The 22,152-nt window shown below is 48.1% G+C and overlaps 1 protein-coding gene across 1 annotated transcript in view; it reads right to left on the reverse strand.

The window, feature by feature from the left end:
• The window catches only part of LOC125462075 (alpha-centractin), a 58,760-nt gene that overhangs the window by 15,144 nt on the left and 21,464 nt on the right, over positions 1–22,152 (reverse strand). The window contains 4 exon segments of the mRNA XM_048551585.2: positions 566–782; positions 1,834–1,958; positions 6,308–6,433; positions 19,577–19,652. Coding sequence (XP_048407542.2) covers positions 566–782; positions 1,834–1,958; positions 6,308–6,433; positions 19,577–19,652 — 544 coding nt within the window.

The following is a 22,152-nucleotide window of genomic DNA, read 5'->3' on the forward strand; positions in this document are numbered from 1 at the left end:
GGCAGATTCCCAGGACAGAGCCACTGATGTCAGAGGTCCTATAGACAGTTTATTCTTCCAATTTCTATCACCTGCCTGTTTGGTCCTGGCAGAAAACGAAAATATTTCTGCAAGGGTACCTCAAATCTTAGTCTCCTGCACTCTCAGCAATGGCCATCTCTCTCAGCTGCAAAAGTAGCTGAACAGCCAGGCCTCTGATCACATTGGCAGTATGGTATGGCCAACCTGTGGTCCTCAACTGGGCTTCAGACCCATCAATGCCCATTTAAGCTGTTTCTGGAAAGATTACTGATCAGTCTGTTGGCTGTCCATGTAGGGTCAGGATCTGCATACAACCCTGACAGTCAGACCTACCTACCACCTTCTGAGAAAAAGCCAGACAAAACTTAGTTTTGTACATTACATTTCATAATACATGTTTAATTTTTAAAAAGTGAAGATAATCTTTGCAATGACTAAGGTAAATAAAACACACATGTGTTTTATTTAAGTTACAAACTAAGAACATATTTCCTCCAAACAAATTAGAAGTAAAACTGTATCAGTTTATTATAATAGATTCTACCTCTTTGATTGTTTTCACAATCTCAAATTCTGATGATGTGTGAAAATCATATCCTTCCTTTCGAAGGAACAATCGTAAATAGCGAGAGACATCACGTCCTGCAATGTCAATCCTCATGATGGAATGCGGCATAGCAAACCCTTCGTAGATAGGTACAGCATGTGTGACTCCGTCGCCTGAATCTAACACCACACCTGTAGTCCTACCTGTGGCATACCTTCAGAAAAGGGAGAAAAGGAAACTGTGTCAATATTTGAGTAATCAAAAGATTAGGCACCAACTTATATGGGCTGAAATAAATTTGCTCATACATATTTTAAAAATCTTTTTAGTACCTCCAATAAATGTAATCAGAGTAGAAAGTGGACCCTTCTACTTCATTCCCTCTTGGTTTAATGTTTAGAATCACTTGGAAATATGGGGCGTCATTTCATTCTCATTATGGCACAGATGGATGCCATTTAGCCCACCGAGTCCATACTGGCTCTTTGCACAGCATTCCAGTTAATCCTGTTTCCGTGCTCTACCCCTGGAGCCCTGCAAATTTATTGCCCTCAAGTGTGTGTCCAATTTCCTTTCAAAATCATTGATCATCTTCACTTCCACCATTGACATTACAGTAAGTTCGAGATCATAACCATTGTTTGTACTAACAGTCTCTTCATAAAATCATAGAGTCCCTACAGTGCGGAAGCAGGCTATTCAAGGAATCAAGTACACACTGATCCTCCGAAGAGCATCACACCCCACTACCTATGGCTAATCCACCCTGCTGGCACATCCCTGGACACTACGGGCAATTCAGCACAGCCAATCAACCTAACCTTCACAGTCTCAGACTGTGGCTTCAGAACAGGAGTAGTGGAGAAAAACTGGCAAGATTGAGACAAGTAAAATAAGGACAGAAATATAATCTCGGTGATCTAAATCAGATTGGGTTTCTCTCAATGTATTAGCTGGCATAGAAAAAACACAGGGAATCCCTGGTTACAGTTTTCAGAAGAATCAAATCAACCACCAATCATTCCTAATAAATATGGGTTTCAATCCCTCTCAGATAAGCTAAAACCTGCTTGAATTCTACAAGAATGTTTCAGACACTGTTTAGATGCTCACACCCTATTTAAAAAGACAAAAGGTAATGGGAGTCAGAAGTGTCTGTACAGGCTTTGGAAACATTTCTTTGGCTTGGTGATAGAACAGACAAATAAAGAACAGAACAAATTTCACTGCAATGATTTGTACATTTCTGAATATGAAATACTAACAGACTAAGTACTGCCTGCATTGAGATGAACAGAGCAGGGACATTGAAAGTCTCAAAGAAAACCTCAGCAGCACGTTCACGGTTTTTCCTTGGATTCAAAGGAGCTTCTGTGAGGAGTACAGGATGCTGAGAACAAGAGAAGATAAAGCACATGTCATTGCCCTTTCAATTAACAAAGCAGCTTCTCACATGCTCTATAAATGTAGCATGATTCAAACTGCCAAAACAATGTTGATGATGATTCAATTTAAAAAAATTGCAAGAACTTTCAACAAAATCCGCATAATCGAATTTTTATTTTAAAGGCATTTTCTTTCAATTGGAAGAAAACCCAACCATCAGGATAAGCTGGTTAGCAAAATACAGTTCATGTATCATAGTTTGTAAGGTAAGAAAAATCATGCTGACCATGTAGCTTTTTAAGACATTGAACAATTATACAAAGAAAACAAAGATGTGACTGATCAGGCATTATAGTTAACATAAACTGCCAAGCAGAAAATTGCATTGCAGGTGGGAGGATACTCTTCAGTGGCTATTAACAGTAGATGCTTCAGAACACATTTAACAAAACAGTGAATGATTACCACTAGTAAAATAACATTCCACCTTAGCCAATTATTAAAAGTGGAAGATTAATTGACATTCATATTCTTTTTCTTATTTATTTGTTCATGGGATGTAGGCATCAGTGGCTAGGCCAGCATTTGCCCTTGAGGGGAAAACAAAATCACATGTTGAATGTCTTATGAAACCACTGTTCTAAATCTAACGTTAAAGCAGGTTTTATTGCTGTGCAAAGACTAATCGCAGGATTTCAAATAAACAAAAATTCTTTAATGGACTTACAGCTCCTGTTGTACTATCCAACATTTGTTTTTGGACTGGAGAAAATAATATAGTGAAACTGGTATTGGGACCACACTTTTCTTGCTATATTAGTGGTGGACTAAAATTCTATTGTAATGAACTATATTGGGGTGTGTAGGGCACAACTCCAAAACATAACAGATGTCGTAAAAGTTAGAAGTATGACAACTGTAATGATTAAATTTATCAGGACATGTATAACTTGGTGGAATGGGTGGACACATGGCAGTTTATATTTAATGCAGAGAAATGTGAAGAGATACATTTTAGTAGGAAGAACCAGGTAATGCTAACAATACAATTCTGTGCATACAGATCATTGAAGGTGGCATGCAAATGAAAGAAGTAATTAATAAGGCACACATGATTCTGCACTTTCTGTATACAAAGCTAAGGAAGTTAAAACAAACTTTTACAAATCACCACATTTAGTTCAACTGGCATGCTGTGTCCACTTCTGGGCCCTATACTTCAGTGAGGATGTGAATGTTTTGGACAGGATGCAGAAAAGATGCAAGGCAATGGTTTTGAAATAATGAATAAAAGCAAAAGTATTGCAAATGCTGGAGGTCTGAAATAAAAACAAAGTGCAACAGAAACTCAGCAGGTTTGACAGTATCTGTGGAGAGAGAGAGAAACAGACTTAATGCTTCTGAAGAAGAGTATTTTTGGACTCAAAATGTTAGCTAAGTTTCTCTCTCCACAGATGCTGCCGGGCCTGCTGAGTTTCTCCAGCATTTTCTACTTTTATTTTAGATTTTCATCATCTGTGGTATTTTGCTTTTAATACAGAAACGGTTCCTGTTGATAGTAGGATCAAGAATTAGAGGAAATAGGTTTAAAGGAGAATGGCAAAAATACAAAGAAACCACACAAACATAAAATTTTAATACAGTCTGAGGTCAAAATTTGGAATGGATAGTTTCAGTGGTGGTGATAGCAGATTCACAAGAAATTGGATAATTATCTGAAAAGAATTATGGATAATTACAGAACAATGGGGATGGGTGGAGGAACGGGACTATTCAAGTTGCTCTTGCAAGGAGCCTGCACAGACAAGTTGTGGCCACTTTGTGTGTTGTAATCATCCTATAATTCTAGTTCCAGTAAATTTGCACACAAAACAAATATTTAAAAATGCATGTTGAAAACAACAAATGCTGGAGATCACAGTGAAACAGACAGCATCCACGGACAGAGCAAGCTAACGTGATTCAGAACATTAGCTTGCTCTCTCTCCATGGATGCTGTCTGACTTGCTGTGATCTCCAGCATTTGCAATTGTCAGTACAGATTCCAGCAACTGTAACAATTTGATCCTACTATGAAAATGCATACCTGTACAACTGAAAACAAGGCAATAATCCAATCTGCAGCTCCATCAGAGATGTATTTTCTATTCTATAAATTGTCAGGGTCTGGTTTTTGGCTGGAGTATTTGGGCAACGAACCAAATGGAGGACACAGAATTACAGAACTGTTATGGTGCAGAAGGAAACCTTTTAGCCTATCGTGCCTGCACTGGTTCTATAACCAAGTGTCAATCTCCTGCTTTTGTTCTTCACACCATTTCTACTCAAATAATCAGCCAATGCCCTCTTGAATGCCTCAGTTGAACCTGCCTCCACAACATTTTCAGACAGTGGAATCTATATTCTAACTTCCGACTGTGTGAAGAGGCTTTTCTCACAACATCCTTGCTTCCTTTGAACATCACTTTAAATATAGGCTCCCTCATTCTTTTTTTCAAAGAAGCAGGAACTGAGTTCTGAGACTCATAAGCAGAGTCCAAATGGTTCACATCATTGGGTGAGTGCAAGTAGTGGGAGGGAGGGTGCAGCTAAAAGGAAACTGGTGGGTGGAATGTGACTGAAAGAAAGTAAGCAAGCATGCAAGGAGCATTAGCAACAGGTTGGGTTAATAAAAAGGGAGACAACGGGGTTGAAGTTATTTTATCCTAAAAAAATTCAGAAGCTGGAGAAAGCACCAAACCCAACTGCTATCTAAACCATGTGTTCAGTGGAGGCAAGGACTTAGCTTCAGTGTGCTCAAATCTGAAAGCCCTGCCAAGAGTTATTGTTTAGGCTAATATATGAAAGCGTGGCCACTTGGGTTAGCTGCCAAAGTGCTCATGGCACCACTCCCTAGCAAGAAGTTAACTTCTTCAGGACAGAAAATGAGTAAATAAATATTTTGCTGTGCCATGCTTAACAGCACAAATATGATAAGCTGAGAAGAAAACAAATATTTGTATTTAAATTGTTATGCCACCCAACTGATGGTAATACTGAAAATCAGATCCTGAAGTGAAAACTGGCTTGAAAGGCCAGAAATTTTATTTGTTATTTGTTTACTGTGGTGGTCAGTCACTGAACATATTCACAAAAGACTGATGTACTTTTAACAAAATAACAAACTATATTAGACACAAAAGGAAAAACACACTATTTTACACCCTATAAGAACTATTTGAAAAGTCTTACTACAAATATTAGAAACAAAAATTCAATGCTCTTATTCTCAACAATAACCTTACAGACACAAACTTCAGCAAAAGATTTCCTGTCTCCATTTTGAACTTCCTTGTTTACTTGACACAGTTGCAATTGGTTTCTGGAAGCTTCTTCTTAGCGATTTCTAAACAGTTTCAGGGAATAATACAAATGGATTTTCCATACCTTCAGCATCCACAACTTTTCTGGTGTGGAGTTTTTTTTTCCTAAGCAACTGAGGAATCTTTTCCAATACCTGACTATTTCTGGGGTCTGCTAAACTAACAGTAACCTTTCCCTCTGATTGAATCTGCAAATACTTACTGACCATTAAGGCACCTTGATTCTGGGCAACAACAGTTTTATTTCTCTATTTTACCCTTGTTTCTAATGCACAGAGCTGTTCACCTCAAATTCTACTCAAAGGCTGTAAACCCTAATTGAAATGCATGGATTAACAAACTTGAGACACTTTGGACCATTCACAGAACTAAATCAAAATAAAACTAAAACAATGTACAAATAACATACACACAATGTATAAATAAATAAATTTAAAGTTATACATGATTCTGTTCACCTTAGCACACAGATTTTTGAATTAAAAACATATGACCCTCCAATGTGTAAAGCTCTAAAACACTTTGAAAATGAAAGCAAACCAGATAAAAATAAACTGCATTGAATTGGGCAATCAAACATTTTATTTTGTGCCAGAAATACTGAGAGTTAAGATCTCCTAAATAAGTTTCATTTGCATTTGCATTTGTTTGCAATTTTTACTGTCTGCATAGTGTATGCAAATACACTTTGGGTTTAATTTATTTAAAGTATATGCACCAAATCCTTGTTATCTGTGGGAGGTTGGGGCACAGACCTCCTGCAAAACTGTGGATAGCACTTCAATTGAAATTGCCTATCAACCACACCTGTCAAGACTTGTCAAATGAGGAAAGAAATGAAAATTGGTTCTGGGGCCACCCTCATGAGCACAAAGATTCATGGGTTGCAAATCCAGATATCATAAAGGAGCAAAAGGTATAAAAGTAAATATGGTGATAGTATAATCTTGTCTAGAGTCCAAACATTTTATATTGAAAGCATTCAACTCACCTCTTCAGAGAATGTCTGGAGTTGGTCTTTGGAATACACATACTGCCAAATCCGTTCCATGTCATTCCAGTCTTTTACAATTCCATGTTCCATTGGATACCTGATAGTTAACAGGCCCCTGTGCTCCTAATCATTCAAAAATACAATGGGATTTGTCATAGCAAAATGTCACTCAAATACTCTGTCATCAAAATTGAAAAAAATCTGGTTGGCAGAAAAACGTAGAAACTACACAAATATACCTAGAGGTGAGTTTGCTCACTGAGCTAGAAGGTTCATTTTCAGACATTTCATCACCTTTTTTTTTTATTTGAAAAAATATACTTTATTCATAGAATGTACAAAAAATAAAACATTTATACACCTACCCAGTCATGCAAGCCACTCCGGGTTACCTGGGGGTACGTACACCAACTAAAGGGAAAAAAAAAACAAAACAGAGAAAAAAGAAACCAAGCAAAGAAACCGCCCCGGCAGTCGTCACCCCGCACAGTCCCAGTTTGCCCCCTGACCAGTTGGGGAAGGCGCCAGCTGGGCCCAGTTACCAGATAGGATTCTTTTCCCTTTTCTGGACGAGGGGGCTCATACGGTGGTCTTTCCCCACCGCGCCTTGGCGGCGGCTGCCCCAAGCTTTAGCGCGTCCCTCAGCACGTAGCCCTGGACCTTGGAGTGCACCAGTCTGCAAACACTCGGTCGGGGTCAGTTCTTTCAGCTGGCAGACCAGCAAGTTGCGGGCAGACCAAAGAGCGTCTTTCACCGCATTGATGGTCCTCCAGGCGCAGTTGATGTTGGTCTCGGTGTGCGTCCCCGGAAACAGCCCGTAGAGCACGGAGTCCCGCGTCACGGAGCTGCTCGGGACGAACCTCGACAAATACCACTGCATCCCCCTCCAGACCTCCTGCGCATAGGCACACTCCAGTAGGAGGTGATCGACAGTCTCGTCCCCCCCACAGCCACCTCGAGGGCAGCGTGCGGTGGTGCAGAGATTCCGGGCATGCATAAAGGATCTCACTGGCAGAACCCCTCTCACCGCCAGCCAAGCAATGTCCTTGTGCTTGTTTGAAAGTTCTGGCGATGAGGCATTCTGCCAAACGACTTTGGCAGTCTGCATGGGGAACCACACGACGGGATCCACCCTCTCCTTTTCCCGAAGGGTCCTGAGGATACTATGTGCTGACCACTGCCTGACGGCCTTGTGGTCAAAGGTGTTTCCTTTCAAAAATTTCTCCACGAAGGACAGGTGGTACGGAACGGTCCAACTACTCGGAGCGTTCCGCGGCAACGAGGCCAGGCCCATCCTTCGCAACACCGGGGACAGGTAGAACCTCAGTAAGTAGTGACACTTGGTGTTTGCGTACTGAGGATCTACGCACAGCTTGATGCAGCCACACACAAAGGTAGCCGTCAGGGTGAGGGTGGCGTTCGGTACGCCCTTTCCCCCATTTCCCAGGTCTTTGTACATGGTATCTCTGCGGACCCGTTCCATCCTCGACCCCCAAATGAAGTGGAAGATGGACCGAGTGACTGCAGCGGCGCAGGTCCAGGGAATAGGCCAGGCCTGCGCCACATACAACAGTACCGAAAGCCCCTCGCACCTGACAACCAGGTTCTTACCCGCGATGGAGAGGGACCGGAGCGTCCACCTGCCCAGCTTCTGCTTAAATTTGGAGATACGCTCCTCCCAAGTCTTAGTGCATGCCCCAGCTCCACCAAACCAAACACCCAGCACCTTCAGGTAGTCTGTCCTGACGGTGAAGGGGATGAAGGAGCGGTCGTCCCGGTTCCCGAAGAACATGACCTCGCTCTTACCCCTATTGACTTTGGCACCCGAGGCCAGTTCAAACTGGCCGCAGATGTCCAACAGCCTACTCACCGACCGACGATCGGTGCAGAAGACGGCGACATCATCCATGTACAGGGAGGTCTTGACCTGAAGGCCTCCGCTGCCTGGGATAGTCACGCCCTTCAGGCTCACGTCCTTCCTGATGGAGGCGGCGAAGGGCTCCACACAGCAAACGAACAAGGCAGGAGAGAGCGGGCAGCCCTGCCTGACTCCAGATCTAACAGGAAAACTGTCTGATTCCCACCCGTTGATCGAGACTGCGCTAACGATGTTGGCGTAGAGCAGCCGGATCCAATTGCAGATGCCCTCCCCGAACCCCAATTTGGAGAGGACGTCCCTCATGTAAGCATGAGAGACCCTGTCGAAGGCCTTCTCCTGGTCCAGGCTGACGAGGCAGGTGTCCACCCGCCTGTCCTGTACGTAGGCGATCGTATCCCTGATGAGCGCGAGGCTCTCAGCGATCTTCCTGCCCGGCACAGCACAGGTTTGGTCAGGGTGAATCACCGACTCCAGGACAGACCTGACCCGGTTGGCAATGACCTTGGCCAGGATTTTGTAGTCCACGTTCAAAAGTGAAATGGGACGCCAATTCTTAATTTCTTCCCTCTCCCCCTTCCTCTTGTAAATGAGGGTGATGATGCCCTTCCTCATGGACTTGCACATTTCCCCTGCCCGAAGCGCACTATCGTACACCTCCAGCAGGTCCTGGCCGACCAGGCCCCACAGAGCAGAATACAGCTCGACCGGTAAGCCATCGCTTCCGGGAGTCCTATTCCTCTGCAAGGACATGAGGGCTCTGGCCAGCTCGTCCAGGGATATCGGCCGGTCCAGCCACTCCCTCGTGCCGTCGTCTAAGACCTCCGTGATAGACGACAGGAACGACTCGGAGGCCGTGCTGTCCGTGGGCTTCGTGTCGTACAGTCCGGCATAGAAGGATCTGCTGATCCTCAAAACGTCGGGCCGAGACGACGTCACCGAGCCGTCGTCCTCCTTCAGCCGGCTAAGCACAGAGCTCTCTTTGTGCACCTTCTGAAAGAAGAAACGCGAGCACGTCTCGTCCTGCTCCACGGAGCGGACCCTGGACCGGAAGATTATCTTGGAGGCCTCCGCGGCGAAGACCGAGGCTTGCTGGCCCCTCACCTCGCGGAGGTCCTCCGTGACATCGACCCCCATCAACTGCAGAAGGAGCAGGTTCTGCACCCTTTTCTGGAGTCGCGACAGCATTCCCCGCCTCTCTCTTGCCTTCTGAACACCCTTGAGGACAAAGAACCTCTTGATGTTCTCCTTCACCGTCTCCCACCAGTCGCCTGGAGACTCAAAGAGGGGTTTCACGGTTCTCCAACCGGTGTACTCCCTCTTAAGCTCCTCGACGTTCTCTGGGGTCAACAGAGTCGTGTTGAGCTTCCACGTCGCCTTGCCGGCCGGCTGGTCGTCCTGTAAGTGACAGTCGGCCAACAGGAGGCAGTGGTCAGAGAAGAACACCGGCTCGACACCAGTGGATCTGACCGAGAACGTCCGTGACACAAACAGGAAGTCTATCCTTGAGCGGATAGACCCGTCTGGCCACGACCAGGTGTACCTCTGCTGCGCTCCGTCTGCAGGGGTGCTGAAGACGTCGAGCAGCTTGGCGTCCTTCACCGTGCCCATCAGGAATCTGGACGTGACGTCCAGTTGAATCCCCCCACCCGCTGTCCCCACGCTGGATCTTCCATCTGCATCAATGATGCAGTTGAAGTCTCCGCCTAGGATGACCGGCCTGGACGTAGCCAGCAGGGGTGGAAGCCGCTGCAGGACGTCCAACCGCTCACTCCGTACCACTGGGGCGTACACGTTGATCAGCCTCAGGGGAGCATTCCTGTAGGTCATGTCAGCCACTAGGAGGCGCCCCCCCACCACCTCCTGAACTTGAGAGATGGTGAAGTTGTGCCCCCGCAGCAGAATAGCCAGGCCCGAGGAGCGACAGTCGTTACCCCCCGACCAGATCGAAGGCCCACAGGTCCAGGCGCCGGACCATTTCCCGTACCTGCCGAGGTGCGGTATCCCGCACTCCTGCAGAAACAGGAGGTCCGCCTTGATGGTGGTCAGGTAGGCCGACGTGGACACACATCTTGCAGTGGACTTGACGCTGCGCACATTAATGCTCGCAATTCGTACCCCCATTGTGGGCAGTGACCGCAGTACCCTCCCCAAGTCCAAGGCCCAGCCCCTCCATCTGTCCCTTCATGCCCATTGCCCGGGCTAACTGCTGGACGCTCTCTGGGCTCAGGAAACCGTCTGTGCTGCCTTCCGGGTGGCATCCCCCCGTCAGGGGTGCGGAGGCAGGAGGGTCCGGCTCCGGATCAGGCTGGGGACGTGCTGTTTCCTCCTTCCCGCCTGGAAGTTCCGGGGGGCCCTCCAGTGCTCCAGCGGCACTTGACTGGGTGTCGGAGTGAGCCTCAGGACGCCTCCCGTCACCTGGAAGCGGGGTGCTGCTTTCCTTCCCCCTCGAGACCTTTAACTTCTGCTTCGGGTGGGCCCTCTCCGAATCCTCCTCGTCAGAGGAGCTCTTATAGCCCCCCTGTAGCTGTCTCTTCCCTCCTGACTGTTGCGGTTCCCGGGCCCGTCGACGCACCTTCCTCCTCGCTTTCCGGACTGTAGTCCACTCCCCTGGGTCGCCTGTCGCCGCCTCCATTGGCTCCGGGTTGTCGGGGGGGATTGGAGCCTGCAGGGGTGCTTTGCTGGCCTCGGGCCCATCCTGCAGGGCTGGGCCCTCCTGCACGGCCTGGCCCTCCTGCACATTAGTGGGGTCCTTGCGGGGCCCTGGTGCCTTCCTCTCCTCCGGGGGGGCTGGCCCCGCATTTCCCCTGCCGGCGACCTGGGCGTAGGTGGTACCCCGCCGCGGGCATGCCCTATAGAAGTGGCCCGCTTCCCCGCAAAGGTTGCAGCTTCTCTCTCGTGGGCAATCCTTTGCAAGGTGTCCCTCCTCCCTGCAGTTCCTGCAGATGGTGGCTTTGCAGTCGGCCACCATGGGACCTGACCTACCACAGGCATGGCAGACTTTAGGTTGCCCTGCATAGGTCAGGTAGCCCCTGCTCCCGCCGATCGCGAAGCTGGACGGTGGGTGTGCGACATTCCCGTCTGCGCCCATCCTCAGTGTCACCTTGACCTGCCTCTTACTCGTCCAGATGCCAAAGGGGTCCACCATGTCAGTTAGGTCCCCTTCCACCTTCACATACCTTCCGAGGAAGGTCAGGACATCAACTGCTGGCACATGCGGGTTGTACATGTGTACAGTCACCATACAGCTCCTCTGCGCTGGCATCACAAACAGCGGTCAATACAGAGAGGGGGCCCTCACCTCCTTTCTCCTTGAAAACCTCCAGGAAGCGCTCGCAAAGCTTGGCACTCCTGAAGGTCACATCATAAAAACCTCCTCCGGGGAAATCCTGCAGGCAGTAAATGTCCGCAGCAGCGAACCCACAACAGTCCAACAGGACCCTCTTCACGAAGAAGGTGCGGTCCACAGGTGCACCTTCATCCACCTTCTTTACGGAAACACGGATGGTGTTCCGGACCCCCTGACCTGGGGCACGAGCACTTGCCGCAGCCATCGTTGCAGGTTGGCTGCTCCCCTGAACCAGCGTTAGGCCGAATCCAGCATTAAGATCCACTGGTCGCAAGGGTGCACAGCCAACCCGACGTCCTCCTTTCACCTCCAAGACTGCACTCTCGTCCTCTCAGTCCACAAGAGAGTGGGTCTTTATTGTGTTCGAGATGTGAGCTGGTTCACTGAGCTTGACGGTTTGTTCCCAGACGTTTTGTCACCATTCTAGGTAACATCATCAGTGAGCCTCCAACAAAGCACTGGTGTTATGTCCCGCTTTCTATTTATCTGGTTAGGTTTCCTTGTGTTGCGAATGTCATTTCCAGTGTTGGTGATGTCATTTCCTGTTCTTTTTCTCAGGGGATGGTAGATTGGCTCCAAATCAATGTGTTTGTTGATGGAGTTCCGGTTGGAATGCCATCCTTCTAGGAATTCTCGTGCGTGTCTCTGTTTGGCTTGTCCTAGGTTGGATGTGTTGTCCCAATCAAAGTGGTGTCCTTCCTCATCTGTACGTAAGGATACGAGTGATAGTGGGTCATGTCTTTTTGTGGCTAGTTGATGTTCACGTATCCTGGTGACTAGCTTTCTGCCAGTTTGTCCAATGTAGTCCAAAAAACACTACACTGGACAAACTGGCAGAAAGTTAGCCACCAGGATACATGAACATCAACTAGCCACAAAACGACATGACCCACTATCACTCGTATCCTTACGTACAGATGAGGAAGGACACCACTTTGATTGGGACAACACATCCATCCTAGGACAAGCCAAACAGAGACACGCACGAGAATTCCTAGAAGGATGGCATTCCAACCGGAACTCCATCAACAAACACATAGATTTGGAGCCAATCTACCATCCCCTGAGAAAAAGAACAGGAAATGACATCACCAACACAGGAAATGGCATCACCAACCCAAGGAAACCTAACCAGATAAATAGAAAGCGGGACATAACATCAGTGCTTTGTTGGAGGCTCACTGATGATGTTACCCAGAATGGTGATGAAATGTCTGGGAACAAACCTTCAAGCTCAGTGAACCAGCTTACATCTGGAACAAAATAAAGGCCCACTCTTTTGTGGACTGAGAGGAGGAGAGCACTGTGTTGGAGGTGGAAGGAAGACGTCGGGTTGGCTGTGCACCCTTGCAACCGGTGGATCTTAATGCTGGCTTTGGCCTAATGCTGGTTCAAGGGAGCAGCCAACCTGCAACGATGGCTGTGGCAAGTGCTCATGCCCCAGGTCAGGGGGTCCGGAACACCATCCGTGTTTCTGTGAAGAAGGTGGATGAAGGTGCACCTGTGGACTGCACCTTCTTCGTGAAGAGGGTCCTGTTGGACTGCTGTGAGTTCGCTGCTGCGGACATTTACTGCCTGCAGGATTTCCCCGGAGGAGGTTTTTACGACGTGACCTTCCGGAGTGCTGAGCTTTGCGAGCGCTTCCTGGAGGTTTTCAAGGAGAAAGGAGGTGAGGGCCCCCTCTCTGTATTGACCGCTGTCCCGCTGTTTGTGATGCCAGCACAGAGGAGCCGTATGGTGACTGTACACATGTACAACCCGCACGTGCCAGCAGTTGATGTCCTGACCTTTCTTGGAAGGTATGTGAAAGTGGAAGGGGACCTAACTGACATTATGGACCCCTTTGGCATCTGGACCAGTAAGAGGCAGGTCAAGGTGACGCTGAGGATGGGCGCGGACGGGAACGTCGTACACCCACCATCCAGCTTCGCGATCGGCAGGAGCAAGGGCTACCTGACCTACGCAGGGCAAGCTAAAGTCTGCCATGCCTGTGGTAGGTCAGGTCACATGGCAGCCGACTGCAAAGCCACCATCTGCAGGGAGGAGGGACACCTTGCAAAGGATTGTCCACAAGGCAAAAGCTGCAACCTTTGCGGGGAAGCAGGCCACCTCGATAGGGCATGCCTGCAGCGGGGGACCACCTACGCCCAGGTCGCCGGCAGGGGCAATGCGGGGTCAGCCCCCCCTCCACCCCGAGGACAGGAAGGGCCCTGCAAGGACCCCACTAATGTGCAGGAGGGCCAGATCGTGCAGGAGGGCCCAGCCCCGCGGGATGGGACCGAGGCCAGCAAAGCGCCCCTCCAGTCTCCGCTCCCCCCCGACAACCCGGAGTCGATGGAGGCGGCAACGGGCGACCCAGGGGAGTGGACGATGGTCCGGAAAGTGAGGAGGAAGGCGCATCGGCGGGCCCAGGAACCACAACCATCAGGTGGGAAGAGGCAGCTACAGGGGGGCTATAAGAGCTCCTCTCTCAAGGGAGATTTGGAGGGGGCCCGCCCAAAGCAGAAGCTAAAGATCTCAAGGGAGAAGGAAAGCAGCACCCCGCTTCCAGGTGACGGAGGCATCCTGAGGCTCCCTCCGACACCCAGTCACGTGCCGCTGGGGCCCTGGAGGGCCCCCCGGAACTTCCAGGTGGGAAGGAGGAAACAGCGCGTCCCCAGCCTGACCCAGAGCCAGACTCTCCTGCCTCCATATCCCCGACAGGGGGATGCCACCCGGAAGGCAGCACCGACGGTTTCCTGAGCCCAGAGAGCGTCCAGCGGTTAGCCCGGGCAATGGGCGTGACGGGACAGATGGAGGGGCTGGACCTTGGACTTGGGGAGGGTACTGCAGTCACTGCCCACAATGGGGGTATGAGTTGCGAGCATTAATGCGCGCAGCGTCAAGTCCACCGCAAGATGTGTGTCCACGTTGGCCTACCTGACCACTGTCAAGGCGGACCTCCTGTTTCTGCAGGAGTGCGGGATACCGCACCTCAGCAGGTACGGGAAATGGTCCGGCGCCTGGACCTGGGGGCCTTCAATCTGGTTTTGGGGTAACGACTGTCGCTCCTCGGGCCTGGCTATTCTGCTGCGGGGGCGCAACTTCACCATCTCTCAAGTTCAGGAGGTGGTGGGGGGGGGCGCCTCCTAGTGGCTGACGTCACCTACAGGAACGCTCCCCTGAGGCTGATCAACGTGTACGCCCCAGCGGTACGGAGTGAGCGGTTGGCTGTCCTGCAGCGGCTTCCACCCCTACTGGCTACGTCCAGGCCGGTCATCCTAGGCAGAGACTTCAACTGCATCATTGATGCAGACGGAAGATCCGGTGTGGGGACAGCGGGTGGGGGGAGTCAACTGGACGTCACGTCCAGATTCCTGATGGGCACGGTGAAGGACGCCAAGCTGCTCGACATCTTCAGCACCCCTGCAGACGGAGCGCAGCGGAGGTACACCTGGTCTTGGCCAGATGGGTCTATTCACTCAAGGATAGACTTCCTATTTGTGTCACGGGCGTTCTCGGTCAGGTCCACCAGCGGCGAGCCGGTGTTCTTCTCTGACCACTGCCTCCTGCTGGCCAACTATCACTTACAAGGACGACCAGCCGGCCGGCAAGGGGACGTGGAAGCTCAACACGACTCTGTTGACCCCAGAGAACGTCGAGGAGCTTAAGAGGGAGTATGCCGGTTGGAGAACTGTGAAACCCCTCTGAGTCTCCGGGCGACTGATGGGAGACGGTGAAGGAGAACATCAAGAGGTTCTTTGTCCTCAAGGGTGTTCGGAAGGTGAGAGAGAGGCGGGGAAAGCTGTTGCGACTCCAGAAAAGGGTGCAGAACCTGCTCCTTCTGCAGTTGATGGGGGTCGATGTCACAGAGGACCTCCGCGAGGTGAGGGGCCAGCAAGCCTCGCTCTTTGCCGCGGAGGCCTCCAGGATAATCTTCCGGTCCACGGTCCGCTCCGTGGAGCAGGATGAGACGTGCTCGCATTTCTTCTTCCAGAAGGTGCACAAAGACAGCTCTGTGCTTAGCCGGCTGAAGGAGGACGACGGCTCGGTGACGTTGTCTCGGCCCGACATGTTGAGGATCAGCAGATCCTTCTATGCCGGGCTGTACAACACGAAGCCCACCGACAGCACGGCCTCCGAGTTGTTCCTGTTGTCTATCATGGAGGTCTTAGACGACGGCACGAGGGAGTGGCTGGACTGGCCGATATCCCTGGACGAGCTGACCAGAGCCCTCAAGTCCTTGGAGAGGAATAAGACTCCCGGGAGCGATGGCTTACCGGTCAAGCTGTTTTCCGCTCTGTGGGACCTGGTCGGCCAGGACCTGCTGGAGCTGTACGATAGTGCGTTTCGGGCAGGGGAAATGTGCAAGTCCATGAGGAAAGGCATCTTCACCCTCATTTACAAGAGGAAGGGAGAGAGGGAAGAAATTAAGAATTGGCGTCCCATTCACTATTGAACGTGGACTACAAAATCCTGGCCAAGGTCATAGCCAACCGGTTCAGGTCTGTCCTGGAGTCGGTGATTCACCCTGACCAAACCTGTGCTGTGCCGGGCAGGAAGATCGCTGAGAGCCTCGCGGATACGATCAGGGATACAATCGCCTATGTGTAGGACAGGCAGGTGGACACCTGCCTCGTCAGCCTGGGCCAGGAGAAGGCCTTCGACAGGGGGTGTCATGCTTACATGAGGGACGTCCTCTCCAAATTGGGGTTCGGGGAGGGCATCCGCAATTGGATCCAGCTGTTCTACACCAACATCGTTAGCGCAGTCTCGATCAACGGGTGGGAATTGGACAGTTTTCCCGTCAGATCTGGAGTCAGGCAGGGCTGTCCGCTCTCTCCTGCCTTGTTCGTGTGCTGTGTGGAGCCCTTTGCTGCATCCATCAGGAAGGACGTGAGCCTGAAGGGCGTGACTATCCCAGGCAGCGGAGGTCTTCAGGTCAAGACCTCCCTGTACATGGACGACGTCGCCGTCTTCTGCACCGATTGTCGGTCGCTGAGTAGGCTCTTGGACATCTGCGGCCAGTTTGAACTGGCCTCGGGTGCCAAAGTCCATAGGGGTAAGAGCGAGGTCATGTTCTTCGGGAACCGGGACAACTGCTCCTTCATCCCCTTCACCGTCAGGACAGACTACCTGAAGGTCCTGGGTGGTTGGTTCGGTGGAGCTGGGGCATGCACTAAGACTAGGGAGGAGCGTATCACCAAATTGAAGCAGAAGCTGGGCAGGTGGACGCTCTGGACCCCCTCCATCACGGGTAAGAACCTGGTTGTCAGGTGTGAGGGGCTTTCGGTACTGTTGTATGTGGCACAGGCCTGGCCTATTCCCTGGACCTGCGCCGCTGCGGTCACCCAGGCCATCTTCCACTTCATTTGGGGGTCGAGGATGGACCGGGTCTGCAGGGACACCATGTACAAAGACCTGGAAAATGGGGGGGAAAAGGGCGTACCGAACGCCACCCTCGCCCTGACGGCTAACTTTGTGTGTGGCTGCATCAAGCTGTGCGCAGATCCTCAGTACACAAACAGCAAGTGTCACTACTTACTGAGGTTCTACCTGTCCCCGGTGTTGCAAAGGATGGGCCTGGCCTCGTTGCCGCGGAATGCTCCGAGTAGTTGGACCGTCCCGTACCACCTGTCCTTCGTGGAGAAGTTTTTGAAGGGAAACACCTTTGACCACAAGGCCATCAGGCAGTGGTCAGCACGTAGTATCCTCGAGACCCTTCGGGAAAAGGAGAGGGTGGATCCCATCGTGTGGTTCCCCACGCAGATTGCCAAAGTCGTTTGGCAGAATGCCTCCTCACCAGAACTTTCAAACAAGCACAAGGACATTGCTTGGCTGGCGGTGAGAGGGGTTCTGCCAGTGAGATCCTTTATGCATGCCCGGAATCTCTGCGCCACTGCACGCTGCCCTCTGCAGCTGTTGGGGCCAAGAGACTGTCGATCACCTCCTTCTGGAGTGTGCCTATGCGCAGGAGGTCTGGAGGGGGATGCAGTGGTATTTGTCGAGGTTCGTCCTTAGCAGCTCAATGACGCGGGACTCCGTGCTCTAAGGGCTGTTTCCTGGGACGCACATCGAGACCAACATCAATGGCGCCTGGAGGACCATCAAAGCGGTGAAAGACGCTCTTTGGTCTGCCCTCAACGTGCTGGTCTGCCAGCTGAAAGAACTGACCCCGACCGAGTGTTGCAGACTGGCGCACTCCAAGGTCCAGGGCTACGTGCTGAGGGACGCGCTAAAGCTTGGGGCAGCCGCTGCCAGGGTGCGGTGGGAAAAGACCACGGTATGAAACCTCTCGTCCAGAATAGAAAAAAGGGCCCTATCTGGTAACTGGGCCCAGCTGGCGCCTTCCCCAACTGGTCAGGGGGCCAACGGGGACTGTGCGGGGAGACGACTGCCGGGGTATTTTCTTTGCTTTGTTTTTTTTTTCCTTCTTTGTTTTGCTTTTGCCTTTAGTTGGTGTACGTACCCCCGGGTAACCCGGAGCGGCTTGCATGACTGGGTAGGTGTACAAATATGTTTTATTTTTTGTACATCTTATGAATACAGTATATTTTTTCAAAAAAAAGTGATGAAACGTCTGAAAACGAACTTTCCAGCTCAGTGAGCAAACTCACATCCAGAACCTCAACCTGAGCTACAAATCTTCTCAAAACTCGCTTACAAATATACCTCAATGATGTTCCAGTTTGTCACCATCCTTAATTGTTTTTTTCAAATTTCTCAAGCTTTACTTTTGTGCTTTGTTTCAACAGATCCCCTCATTGAAATTATATCCTCTTAATGCTCCACACATTATTTTGTTATCTTGTAAACAGTTCAATCATGCTTATACTCTCATCATATAATACAGATATGACCTTTAGGCCCAATATTATATAGGAGAGATAATGGGAACTGCAGATGCTGGAGAATCCAAGACAACAAAGTGTGGAGCTGGATGAACACAGCAGGCCTAAGAAGATGCTTGACCCGCTGTGTTCATCCAGCTCTACGTTTTGTTATCTCACTACATAGGAGAGCTTCAGTTTATATTTAAATCATATAGCATTTTCTGGAAACAGATTATTTGACCCAACTCAAGCATGTTGATGTTTAAAATGTTCTGGACTATGGTGGGGTGGGGAAGATAGAAGGAGTAGTATTAGGTGAACAGCTCCTTTGGAGAGCCAGCACAAATATGACAGACAAATGACGTCTGTTTGCAATGCACCCAATCCGTGAATTTGTGATGATTCATGTAGGTAGTGATCTTATCCCACTTGCTCCCAAAACTTCAATTCCTTCCTAATGAAGGCTAAAAAGCCCTTTGCTTTCTGAAATGCTTGCTATATCTGCATGTTAACTGGCTTTCAGGCAGAAAGAGCCCAGGTCCCTCTGAATGTTAAACTCTTGTTACAGCCTGCCAACCCAAAAATGGCCCCTTTATTTCTATTTTGTTTTCTGCCTGTTAACCAATTCTCAATTCATGATATATTACCCAAGTCACACGAGTCCTAAATATGTGCAATATCTTTTTATGTAATACCTTTATTGAAATGTTTTTAGAAAATGCAATACACCACATTCACTGATTCCTCCTCATCAATGCTCTGTACTACCACCTATCCTCTTAACTACTACCTTAAAAGAAAATTTGCCGAAGATGGGTTTTCCTTCCAGAAATCTGTTTTCTTTGCCCTATCTTTGATGCTTCTTAAGTGTCCTGTTATCACTAATAATTCATTTTAACATTGGTAAGACAATGTTTAGACTTATTGGCCTAAACTTACCCGTTTTCTCCCTTTGCCTTCGTAAATAGCATGGTTATGTTTGCTCCCTTTCTACCCTTGGGGATCATTCTAAAATCGACCGACTGAAAACGAACAATGTGCAAGGTAACACGTGAGAAAGCAGGAGGATAACATTCAGTGGGATGATCATTGGGAGAGCTGGCACAGACTATATGGGCCGATTCTAAGGAACAATGTCCCTTGACGCAGACAGAAAACATCAAAAAACAGAACACTCAGTCAAAACTGTAGTGGAAAATATGTTCTAAGCCAATTAAACATAAGATTACCTCAGCTTTTGGTCCAATGAAAATATCTCCCTCCAGAGCACCAGCCATAACACGTACATGCTTAGGCCGTCCCACACTGGAAAAAAATTTTGGAATCACTTGGATTGAAAATTGTTTTATCTTTACATTCATAGCGTAATAGTAGTATATAGAACAGCACAATAACAGTACTTGAGAGATGGAGTGCTTTAGGGAGAAATTGCAGAGCCTGAGGTCCAGGAAGTTGAAGGCAAAGCCACTCATACTACAGCAATTAAATTTGGGAATGACCAACAGGTCAGAATTAAAGCAGTGCAAATATATCAAAGGCTTGCAGGGCAACCAAATTACAGAGACAATGAGGAGGCAAGGCATGACGGCAAGGATGAAAATTTTAAATTCGTGATTTTGTTTACCCTGAATGCAGTGTCGTCAGTAAGCTCAGGGGTAATAGTGGATGAGGTTTCGTGCAAGTTAAGACATAAGCAGGATAATTTTGAATAACTTCCCAAGTTTACAGTTGGTGTTGGGAGGAAGAATTACAATGTGGGATGCAGGCCAGAATTGCATTAGAATAGTCAAATCTGGTGGCAACAAAGGCATGAGTGAAGAGTTCAGAATAGAAAGATTTGAGGCAAGCAGGTAGTCCTCGTGGAAGGACCGACTGCGTGTGTGATATCTCATCTCAGTCAACTATGATACTGAGGTTGCGAACAGTCTGGTTCAGCCTTAGAGGGATGGAATGCTATGCAACAGATTTCTGGCTAATGTTGGTCTCCCCAGAAATGAAGACATCTGACTTATGCTTCTTCTATCAATTACTTCAGAACTAAAGATTAGTTAATCACCTCTTAGCCTTCTCCATGCTAGACAAAAGTGGCTCATCCTGTACTCATTCTGTAGTTATGACTATTTTGCTGATAGTGCACTACATGCCGAGTTGCATTCTTTGCCACGCCATGTCTTCCAGAGGACAAAGATTTAAGGTACAGGCAAAGGAATCAGAATCTAGATGAGGAAAAATATATTTCTACAGCAAAATGCTGCATGCTGAAATGTATGTACTTGAAATTATGTTGGAAGCAGATTTATTAGTAATTCCCAAAGGAGACTGAAGGGGAAATATTTGGAGGGTAACAGGGAAAGGGACTAATTGGATAAGCTTCAGCAGTGCTGTATAATCATTACAGCTAAACTGTTGAGGACAGTTTCCATTTTTTTATAGTTACTAAATTCTGTGAGCCAGCACACACTTCCTCTTTGCTTGAGAAGAAAAGTGATGTTTGAGAGTTCACAGGAACTGCTTTGCATGACAGACTGTCAAGCAAATTGTAACAAACATTCCCACCTACAGTCTAGTGGACATTTGCAGTGTAGAAGTTTGTATTTTCTGTTAATGTGTACACAGGGCAAGTTAAAAGTAAATAAGTTATTAATGGTACACCCCTGTTGACATTAAGGCTAGAACAGGGACCCCAGCTTATTAATATCAAAGCTCTGACATCCAGATTGTCAAATGCATAACTTCTTATCCTCTATAGTCACAAATTCCCTCCTCCATCCAAAACAAGGTTGCTTCTAAAGTTGAGCCATAAATTCAAACTAGGCAAGATATTCTGAGGAAACAGTTACATGTCAATCTGATAAATTTTCAATCTAAGTTTTATAAGTACTGAATGGTCATCCATGGCTGAAAAAATGGCACCTAACTATCCACTATAATACATGATTTATCCATTCCTTGCCCAGGATTAGTCTGAATACCAAATGAACACCAATTCAATCCAAACTAAATTCCCAAAGTAAATATGAAGAGATTCAACATACAATTGTCAGATACAGTTTAATGAAGCAATAAATACTGCGGAGTAGGGAAAGCTAACATGAGACCTGATCAATTGTGTTTTACTTCTATGTGTAACTCTGAATATTAAAATGTCTTCCAAAAACCCAAGAGCATATTCTTCTAATTAATAATTATGTTGATTGTTGGAACATTCCTTCAACACCAGAAAACCAAGCCCATGTTCTGGAAATATCAAAGCTCAAGATTTCCTGATCAGAGGCTTATTCCATATCCAAATATATTCATTTTTCCAGATCTTATTAAAATAAGCTGACTTCTCACAGGTAGGGTAAATCTGAAGGTACTATGAAAATACTTAACACATTTGTTTGCAATAGCAGGGTAATTTCAACTACCGTGATTTTGGTACCTCAACATACACAAATTATTTCTACTACTGGTATTTTAATATTCCTGCACTGAATAAACTGAATTTTACAACTTCTGAGATTAACTCTCCAGTCAACTCACCAAGTTTAATCTGCTTTCCTTCACCACTGGTTGCAGAAAAAGCCAAACACATGATTGACTGCAATATCCAAATCAAGTGACTTTTCCTCAGATGTCAGTCAGAACCTTTAGTCGCTAGGCCATTTGACAATGGAGGACCGCACAGTCAATTCCGAACCTTGTCTCACCTAACATTAAGTTTCAGAGGGTTCAACGGCTAATTAGCAGCATCAGGGACAATGACCAATCCATTTCCTTTTTTTATGGGAGGCACTGTCAGAATGGCATTTTGGCAAATTGA

The sequence above is a fragment of the Stegostoma tigrinum genome, chromosome 20, assembly GCF_030684315.1.
Source record: "Stegostoma tigrinum isolate sSteTig4 chromosome 20, sSteTig4.hap1, whole genome shotgun sequence".
In the NCBI taxonomy this organism is placed as follows: Eukaryota; Metazoa; Chordata; class Chondrichthyes; order Orectolobiformes; family Stegostomatidae; genus Stegostoma; species Stegostoma tigrinum.